The following is a 10,012-nucleotide window of genomic DNA, read 5'->3' on the forward strand; positions in this document are numbered from 1 at the left end:
ATTTAGAATGGTGAAAGGCACATTATCTTTTTGTTGCTTTTTTAGGATTGGAATATTACATAAATATTAAGGAAGCATCCTTCCATACTTTGACTGCGCCCAAATAATAATAATGAAAAAGATAAAAAGCAAAAGAATATAATACAAAAGCATTATAATATAAAGTAAAATTTACGGTTCCAACCTCATCATTACAATACAAACAACACATCGGATGTGACATCAAACTTTCCTTCATATCTCTTTGTAAATTATTTTTCCTATAATTACAAATTTAATATCTATAATTTTAGAAAACAAATAAGCTTATTCCTTCCACGATCACAAAATTGTGACTAAAAATTTCAAAACTACAATAAACTTAACTTTTACCGTTTATAAGATCACAGATTCAAGGACCAAAAAGAAAAAAAAAACGAAAAGTAATTTAGAAAACAGCCCCACAACTTCTACCTAGTACTCCATGCTCGTACTTTTTTTTTTTTTTTTTCCTTTTCAATCCAAATGCACTTTGAACGGAGTGTGTTGGTCGATTGAGAGAACGGGACAGTGATTGGTGGATCATTAAAAAAAAGGTTCTTGGTCACTAAGTGGATTTTCCAGCTATGAAAGATCAACATCTAAATCTAAATCTAATCTACATTCCTTTTCTTTTCTCTATCCAACCTTTTTCCTATTTCAAACAGCACTTCCATTGGAAGCCCTCTCATAAACACAGCACCAATCAGATGGTTATGGATAAAAGCCTAAATGGCCATAAAGAGTTGTCACAATAGCAGGCACTCATTCTGGAAAGGAAAACCACAAACTGCAACTACACATCTCTTCCATTGCTTTGAATAAAATTGATGTGAAAAAAGACCAACAAATTTTATTACAATCCCATGCTTAGTACTTTCGTTTCCTTACCTTGAAACTCATTGATCGAACAACGTCGTCGTCTGCTTGAAGCGCTGCCTCGAGAACTCCCATTGATTCGGGTTTTGTGAAGTAGGTGAAGAGGAGAGAGATTCCATCCAAGTAAGTGTTTGTTTCACCTGCTTTGTTTTTCTTCTTGATGCTATATGCTAGTGGAACCACCCCTTTGTGGAATACCTCCACATACATGCCACCCCCAGCAACAAGCAACTGCAAAAAAATGGGCCATTCTTTATCAAACACTATGCGGAAAGAAAACAAAACTAGCTTCACTCTCATCCACCAATGATTGTCCCTTTGACCAAAGAATCATTTGCTTATATAGAGCTAAGACCAAAATTATTCAATCAACTAAGATCATCATTGCCAACTTGAAGACAATCAAACTAGTTAAGGAATACGTCTTTCACCAAGAGATAGAGGCTCAAATATCCACCTCCACTGGTTGAACTGAAAAAGAAAAAGAAAAAACAAAAACTACAAAAAAATCATTGGTTTATGCTTACAGCACATAAACCTTTAACATGACAACCAGAATTCTCCACTTATATCAAGGATAGCTAAAATGAATTTTTCACAAAGATGATATCGATATTACTTTATTTTATCATAACAATACACATGCATCAAAAAAGCAATAAAAAAAACTTTGCACAAACTTTGTATTCCAATGTCTTCATGATAAGGTGTGCATACTTGTAAAGAACATGACAAGCAAACAGTTCCCTTCTAGAAATGAACTGCCCATTCAAGCAACTATGTGGCAATTAGGATCATGCAACTTTTCCAAAATTGTATGGTAACTTTCATCTCTTTCCTGCCTTTCTTGAATGTTCTCTCATAAATATGGTCTCACGCTGCCACTGTCATCTTTTCAACAAATCAGCTAGTGCCTTTCACATCAAAGTCGTTCAACACCATACTATCTTCTCAAGCACAAAAAGTTGGTTCGGGATACGTTTTGTGCAACATGAGATCAAAATGTTGATTTGTCTATTCCAAACTATAAGCTAGCTAATCTGACAAGCAACATTAATTTATATCATACAAATCAAGACTAACAAAACCCATAATTTAGACTACAAACTAATTCTAAATTCTAAACTCGGCAGCTAAATTCTACTTACACGCACTCGTTAGCATTCCCATAAAAGCAACTAGCTTGTAAAAACTACAGTCTAAATGTTCTGATTCAGTAAAGCTCTTAACTCATTCATTTGCAAGTGGTTTCTCAGGAAGACCGCAAGGAGTATATAATCTTCAACAAAATTGAAACACAGCAACAAATTGACTTAACTCACAGATACAAAAGTTCTCCTATAAATTTTCACTTTTCCTTCGTATTCATTTTCTTTCACTCATAAACAAAAGAGAATTTAGGAGGAAGGGAAAGGTAACATGAAAGTACCAACGTTTCAAATGTTACTACCTCTTCGTATTTCTGGGTGAGAGCGAGTCTCTCATCTTCAGACATGTCAGGCCTCAGAACCACCATAGATTCGTACTTCCGAAGTCCAGGAGGGCATTGAGGCTCCTCCTTATCTTCAAGGTCAACAGCGAAGCCTGTCCCCGGAGAAGCAGGGGGTTCATCCTCAGTCCCGAACCCACCTTGGAAGAACGAGCCTGAAAATTCAAGAGTTTGGGCTTTCACGGATAATCCGAGTCCCAAAGCAGGGCCGATTCCGTCGGGAGAAAAGAGGGATTTGGAGGATCTGAGGGTAAAGGGGAAGGAAATGTGAGGGGTGAATTGAGGAAGGGAAAGGGGTTTGGAGGAGAGGGGAGAGGTTGAAGAAGTAGCGGTAAGAGTGGAAGTGAAGGCCATGTTAATTTGAATGAGTTCTGCTGTTGAGGCAGACTCGGAAATTCAGTGGCAAGAAGATAGATATGGATAAGACTCTACCCGTAGACCTTGGTGCAGGCAGATATCACGTTCATGAGGGTACGAAGCACTTCGGCTGGGTTGATTTAGGTAAATTGTAAAAGCCAACGGTAACAAAATTATTCCCCAACTTCCAAAATCGCCCTAATCGGTGATTTATTCTCAAGTTTATGACTTGAGGAAATTTGAAGTGTAATAACCTCCTTTTTAAGGTGTCGTTTTGTGTTATTTAATTAAGTATATTTAAAAAGTTAATTTAGGATGTAGCAGGGAAGTACGTAGCACAATAACCCATTTAATCTTTCTTCAGTCTAGTCCAAGTCTATCCATAAACAAACTTGAGAACTCAATCCTTTTTGTTCTTCATACCAATGAAATGGAAAGTATAATGCATAAACAACTAAAGAGTTCAGACAGAATTCATCAATAACCATTCACAAACCATGCCGTAAAGCCTTTTTTCATAGTATCCCTGCCCGATCCCTTTTCATCTTCACCAGAAATGTAAAAGCTTGTGTCTTTTCTTGTATCATAATTTCTGTTGCCAAGCTCTACTATACCATGAGACCAAAGGTCCCATAGCAATCCAGAAAATATATTAATACCCATACCAAAAGCGGCACGTGCACTTTACCTTTCAATTGATTAAGTCATCATGATGACATACAATCATAGAAAAATTCTAATACATACACGAAGTTGACCAGAAGATATGAAGTGTAATTATTAAACCAATTTCAAGTGATAATCCAAGGGTCTTATCTTGAAGGATCCATTAACGTTAAACTGCAGGTAGCAATGCTTCTTCATCCTCTCATGCTAGCTTTCATATAAATCCAGAATATTCATGATAGGAATGTTATTAAGGGGTATGTTAGTTATTAGATAGGGGAGTTGTTATGGTATTTGGTTACAAATAGAAGGAGCGGGAAAGAAGCAAGGTAGGCAGTTGTTATGGTCTTTTTCATCCCAAGTAGCTTAAATATTTGGAGAGTTATCTTGCAGTTTGGTGATCTTTATATTTCAAGACATTTAGGTTCTATCAATCCAATGTGGAAACAGCAAGGGAAGCTTCTGGTATCCCTGGCTGTTATCCCTGATATCTGAATCAATTCTTGCTCAACGACCGACTGCAACACTGCACAAGAAATCTAGCATTCCGCAGAACAAATCTTCGGTATAAGAAGTAAAACTATGCAATTTTTGCCAAAGTAGGCATAGCTCAGCGGTAATTAATATCTATTCTCGACCAAGAGGTCTGAGATTCGATTTTCCTTCCCCAAATGTTGTTGAACCCAAAAACTATGCAGAACAAGAATCAACAGAAAATTAGAAGAAATGACTCTTGATGGTTCTTCCAAGAAAGAACAAAGCTTCTGGCTTTAGATCAATCATATTGCTGTTATTTCTTTCATTACCTCAAAATCAAAAGTTCAGCCATCTAACATGCAATTACTCTTCTCCTTGCGCAAGAACCAGGGTTACAAGGAACACTGTTCGTTCAGATGGAACATTGCCCTCTATGTCTCTCGTTTTCAATCACAAAATAGCAAATAAAGTATTGATGTGTCAAATGTTGGAGATAATGGTCAAAGGTCAATAATGGTCCATTTATTCAGAACTCAATGCATTCTGAATTCCAGAGGTAGCTGTAAACGTTTTAGACAAGAAAGAGGAGGAACGAAACCTCAGTGTCAGCTATATGTGGCAGATTTGGTGACATGGACCTAAAACATTACCGTCACTTCGATCAGGAACTTTTTGGATTCACAAGTAATTTCAACCCAAGAAAGAATAATGGTTATTTCTTCAGTACCGACTGCCATGGCAGCTACGGTCGATCTCTCATCTTACAGCAATCGAAACCTAAACTTTGGGGCAATGAATCATTCACCAGTGAGCTAGCTAATCCACAGTAGACTACAAATACTTCAGATGGAATTGGTCCATATTGGCAAGGCAATTGAGCTGGTCTTTATATGACTCGATGCTTTGTTTCCTCTTCATTCTCTTCCCATATTTGCAAACTTCAGAATCTTCTTCACAATCCACAAACCACAGAAAATCTTCTTAAATATAAGTTAATTCCCTATATATAACAATGTTCTTTATATTTCATCCAAATATTTGTGTAACGAAAGGATCGAGAAACTAGAACAATTCTACTCCATGGAACTTTGCATGCTGATCTTTTCAAATTCAATCTCCAGAAAGCATCATCTTCTCGGTCAAAGGCATAGTTTGTATTTTCTGGCTATACAATTTCCCACTATATTGCAAAATGCACTTGTTTCTAATTCGTGTCAAATATTTTTCCAAGTAAGTCCTCGCATATGTCTTTTGTATGGCTCAAAAAGCTAGATCTTCCTTCCCTAAGTATTATAAATATTTGTAACACGCCCTTTTTTACGAGAGATAAATTTGTTAGGGAGAATGAACCTTCATGTTGGTACGATATTGTCTACTTTGAACATAAACTCTCGTGGCTTTGGCTTTGCTTTTGATTTCCCCAAAAAAACCTCGTGTCAATGGAGATAGAGTCTCTCACTTATATTCATCTTTTAATTAGCCAACGTGAGACTCCAACAATCCTCCCCTCAAACAAAGTACACCATAAAGCCTCCCCTGAGGCCTCTTTCTCTGGAGCCCTCGAACAAAATATACCATTTGTTCAATACCTGAGTCACTATGACTACGCATTCGAGGCTCACAACTTTTTTGTTCGACACTTAAGGATTCATTCTATTGACATGACTAAGTTAAGATAAGGGCATAACTTTGATAACACTTGTTAGGAATAAGGAACCTCCACATTGGTATGATATTGTACAATTTGAGAATAACGTCTCATGGCATTATTTTTGTTTTTCCAAAAGGCCTCATGCCAATAGAGGTAGTGTCTCTCACTTATATATCTGTGATCTTCCCTTTATTAATGAATGTAGGACTCGAACAATTCTCGACAAAACTTTCTCTATTTTCCACGGTTGTCAACTTGGGGAATTGTCAAATTTTCCTTTCTTCCACACAATCTCTTAATAGGAATCCTCGATCTTGTGTTATCTAAGTTGTAGGGATCAGATCATAACTCTTCCAACTACGGTTCTCATCACTAATATAAGCTTTTTTCATATCTTTTCTCTCTTTATATTATGTTTTTAAGTCTAAATCCAAAAACCTTCCAATTAAAGTTACCTTTGGCATGGCTTCTATATATTCCAGGGAGGTAATTAGGTTACTTGAAGTTCAGAAAAACAACACCTATTTATATGTCTAGCTCTGAGGCTGAGTAGAGGAGTTAGCAATGTTACTTCCAATGTTTTATCGAGAAGGCAGGTCTCATATTCATCAACATTATTCTCTACCAAACCACTGCACATTTTCCCCCCACCCCCCACCCCCCCCAACCAAGAAAAGAAGTCATGAACTGACCTGTCTCCTCTGTTATTCTAGTGTCTGGGCTAGTTTGTGGCGATCCATAGCACTTCAATCTGCTCTTCTTAAATTCTGAAATTAAAAGGAATGACAGTGTTACAACCTAATTCAAAAGCACATTGCTACACACATGATGACAGTAGCACATATGAAGTAAATGGTAATCACCAGTATGACTAAAATTATAGCCCAAGTTATGATCGCCAAAACTACTTTGGAATAACAATTGGGAGAGAAACAATAACAGACATGGTGTATTGGCCAAATAATGCAAGTTACCTCTAATTATTTTATGCGAATGCAAGTCACAAACAGAGAATAATATTAATCATAATCCAATCAATTAGAGAAATGAACTTCATCACGTGCTCATTAATTATGGAAACAGTTAAAAAAAATGAACCAAGGAGGGAGAACTAGACTAATTACCAAAGCAAACAGAGCTATTTCGGAAGTTTTTCCCTCGCAACACAACAGATTTTTCAGGTATCTTATCATTGCCTGCTTAGAAATTCAGACCAGACTCCAGCTTATGATCTCCCTGAGAAGCATCAATGTCAACAAGGTAACGGTTGAATATAAGCGTTTCGCCGGAGTAAATTACTTCATCTTGCTTTAAGAGCCTGCATTCTAGAAGCTTCGCGCACTCATCATAGAGCATGATCTGTGTGTCGATCTAATCATTAGAACAAATCGACTAGTCTAACAATCAGAATAAGAAAATTCAAATTCTAGGCTTCAACGCCACTGATGCTAGATAACTCCATACTTTCCAGTCCAAAATCTCAGAAATTCGACAAGTTCTTCAGCAGAATAACAAATCTACGAATTCAAAAGATGTACAGTGAAGACAAATTATAGAAGAAAGAGAGACCTTGTTGCTGGAGCGGTGGATGTCTAAGAAACCGTCGTGATAAACTTTGCGTTTCCGCTTGAGATGCTTGGTATAGGTCACCTTCCATCGATTCGTTTCTCCCATTGCCACAGCTTCTTCTCTCTCAGCTTTCTCAACTCAAATCAAATCAAATTCGACGAGTTGAGTTGCATTTAGTCGAGCGATTTCTTGTGGCGGGAAAAATGTCCGGTCGCTGATTTGAAGTCGTCAAATTGTGGAACTTTTTAAACTATGCTCGTTAAATTAAATTGTCAAATCATAAATAGTAAAAAGCTTTATATTATATATATATATTCTCTCAAGTCATACGTTTGAAAATATACTTTCTATATTTTATGTATTATATTTTATGTATTATCTCGTTGTATATACTTGAGTCATCCATACAAATCTTGTAGTCAATATTCATCAATACAAATCTTTTAGCCAATATGTACACACTTCGAGCCACCAATATAAATTTTTTAGGTAATATTTTTCTTGCATTTTTTCTATCCTGTTTTTTGAGTTCATCTAGATTTTTTAGGTAATATTTTTCTTGCATTTTTTCTATCCTGTTTTTTGAGTTCATCTAGATCGAGTATTCGCGTTGTTGTGCGATCCTAACACTTTTGACGAAACGTTAAGTACGAACATCTCGTTCAAAATCAATTTATTACTATAGACACAACTTAGTTGTACATAAAAGATCAACTTATTACTATAAGCACAACTTGTCTCTTGACCGAATTATGGGTTAGCATTCTATTGTCAATTATTTTAACCGGAAAAAAAAAAAAAAACCCTCCCATGGATAAAGTTTATCACTTTTCACAAAATAATAATTACATTTTCAAATTTCTTAGAGAGTACTAAGAAGCCACAATACAATTCCAGACCTAACTTATGAACACTTCAAATTTCCAAATATATTGCAAGAGCACGAAAATCTAAATCAAAAGCGCCTTTTTGTTTCCATTCTTTTTTCTTCAGAAAACAAAAAGACCCAATAAAAAAAAATTAAAAAAAAAAAAAAAAAAGTGGTGCAAATGTCCTAAATGCCCTTCCCGAAAAGAAGAAAAAAAAAACCGAAATAAAACCATTATTATTATTATTATGAAAACCATATAATTCCCAAAAGCATGAACAAAAAAGTTCTTTTTGAATATGAATTGGTTTTTACTTCCACGCATCCAACTCATCCATCTCGCCGCCCACCGCCGGTCAAGTCTTGTGGGGTGGCGCCGTCGTGTCTGAAACAGGAGCAGTGCCCGCCACACCACCGGCGGCTTTGTCCGGTGGGTAGCTACAGTTAACGACGACTTCAGAGAGATGGATTTGGCCTTTTCTTTCCGCGATTTGGCGCTGAGTGGATTTATAAAAGGTGGCGTAGAGAATGAGCTGAACAAGTGCCGACAACGTCCCGAGGCCGTTCGGAATCTGAAATTTAAAAAAAAAAAAAAAAAAAAAAAAAAAAAAACGCCGTTAATGCAGTTTTTAACGTCAATAACAGAATCAACGGCGGATTTATATTTACCGTGATGAACGGATCGAAACGGATACAAGCGTAAGCAGTCCAAACGACGCCGTTGGCTAACGATGCAAAGGAGAGAAAAAACGGCATATATTCCACGCTTTTTGTCTTAATTACCAGTTTCTGAATCACACACAATTCAAAACTCGTGAGGCCACGTCATCAGATTACGTGGATAATATAATATAATAAAAACATATTTTAATCTCCATAATAAATAAATAAATAAATATATTTTTACTGACCATGACAGTGAGTGGCGACGCATACATCATGATGTTAAAGACAATACAAACGGTGCCGACAATGGCGGAACGGCGGTGGAAGGAATGAGCCAAGGTGAGGACAAGAAGGGTCAAAACCGCCACGAAGATGACCTCAACTAGCAACACCAGAAGCACTTTCACCCGCTTCTTCTTGCCGTCGGAGTAAACCAAGAAGATGATGACGTAGACAAGCTCGATGACAGTACCGGAGCCGTTGATTGTCACGACGAGTAGGCTTCCCGGGTGCACCATAGGCAGGCCGTACAGCGTCCACATCATGCAGTTTATTAACGTGGCTAGATACGGCATCGGCGAGTACTGCTCCACCGATCCCTTCTTCCATATTTGGATAAAGGTCGGCCTACAAACATCAAAATTAAGAGAAATTTAATGCTCATCTTTGTCTCTATCGGTTGGGTTTATTTATTTATTTATTTATTTATTTATTTATTTATTTTTCCTTTAATGGGAGACGGAGCGGCATGCAAGAGATTATTAGTTATATAACAGAGAATTAAAAGAAAAAAAATTGTGGGTCGGCTAGAACTTACACTGGGGAGAGGAACAAGAACAGGGAGATGACATTTCCTGGAAAAAAAGAAGCAAGAAATTAGTTGATGGATCGAGAAATGGAGAGGGAAGTAGAGGAAAAGGTGTTTTCAAAGAAACCCACCAAAGATTCCAAGAACGGTGCGAATGGCATCTGGAGAAACCATGGCGAAGGAAAGAGAAAATAAGATGAAGAAGTGTTGTGCGTGGGAGTGGAAACGAGAGCGTTGTATTAGTATATATATAGAAGGGAGTGAAATGCGTTGGTGACTTGTAAGACATGAAATGAATGGGAAGGGAATCAAGAAAGAGAGAGAGAGAGATAAGGAGAGAGCTCGGCGCATCCTTCAAAAACTATTGTGAGATCCCAAGTAGGTTGATGGAGACGTAACGTTCACAGATGCATTTTAAAATTGTAAGTCTTACAACGTTATATAATAGGTCAAAATGAATAATATCAATTATTAATTGGCTTGAGACGGTTACAAATAGTATCAGAGTTAGTCACTAGACTGTATGTGCCAACGAGGATGCATGCACCGAAGGAGTTAGATGGG

At 37.1% G+C, this 10,012-nt stretch overlaps 2 protein-coding genes across 2 annotated transcripts; both read right to left on the reverse strand.

Annotated features, from left to right (window-relative positions):
- Nucleotides 1-709: 709 nt before the first annotated feature.
- LOC111796035 (Translation elongation factor EF1B/ribosomal protein S6 family protein) lies at nt 710-2,967 on the reverse strand. Its single transcript, XM_023678726.2, has 2 exons — nt 2,348-2,967; nt 710-1,128 (listed from the first exon to the last, which is right to left on the reverse strand). The coding sequence occupies exons 1-2, from the start codon at nt 2,738-2,740 to the stop codon at nt 889-891; spliced, it is 633 nt and encodes a 210-aa protein (XP_023534494.1). The 5' UTR covers nt 2,741-2,967; the 3' UTR covers nt 710-888.
- A 5,220-nt stretch (nt 2,968-8,187) lies between these two features.
- Nucleotides 8,188-9,746, reverse strand: LOC111796025 (bidirectional sugar transporter SWEET4). Its single transcript, XM_023678710.2, has 5 exons — nt 9,580-9,746; nt 9,458-9,494; nt 8,886-9,267; nt 8,644-8,763; nt 8,188-8,546 (listed from the first exon to the last, which is right to left on the reverse strand). Exons 1-5 carry the CDS (start codon nt 9,620-9,622, stop codon nt 8,331-8,333), a joined length of 798 nt encoding a protein of 265 aa, XP_023534478.1. The 5' UTR covers nt 9,623-9,746; the 3' UTR covers nt 8,188-8,330.
- Between the last annotated feature and the right edge of the window lie 266 nt (nt 9,747-10,012).

This window comes from Cucurbita pepo, chromosome 5 (assembly GCF_057944985.1).
Source record: "Cucurbita pepo subsp. pepo isolate OVF chromosome 5, ASM5794498v1, whole genome shotgun sequence".
Taxonomy (NCBI): domain Eukaryota; kingdom Viridiplantae; phylum Streptophyta; class Magnoliopsida; order Cucurbitales; family Cucurbitaceae; genus Cucurbita; species Cucurbita pepo.

What these genes read in the sequence shown, in the direction of transcription:
- LOC111796025 (XM_023678710.2), bottom strand. Translation starts at nt 9,622, where the DNA reads ATGGTTTCTCCAGATGCCATTCGCACCGTTCTTGGAATCTTTG. An exon ending in CACCGTTCTTGGAATCTTTG is followed by an intron (nt 9,495 to 9,579) that starts GTGGGTTTCTTT and finishes CTTTTTTTCCAG; the next exon opens with GAAATGTCATCTCCCTGTTC. An exon ending in TTCTTGTTCCTCTCCCCAGT is followed by an intron (nt 9,268 to 9,457) that starts GTAAGTTCTAGC and finishes TGATGTTTGTAG; the next exon opens with GCCGACCTTTATCCAAATAT.
- LOC111796035 (XM_023678726.2), bottom strand. Translation starts at nt 2,740, where the DNA reads ATGGCCTTCACTTCCACTCTTACCGCTACTTCTTCAACCTCTCCCCTC. An exon ending in TCACCCAGAAATACGAAGAG is followed by an intron (nt 1,129 to 2,347) that starts GTAGTAACATTT and finishes ATTTTTTTGCAG; the next exon opens with TTGCTTGTTGCTGGGGGTGG.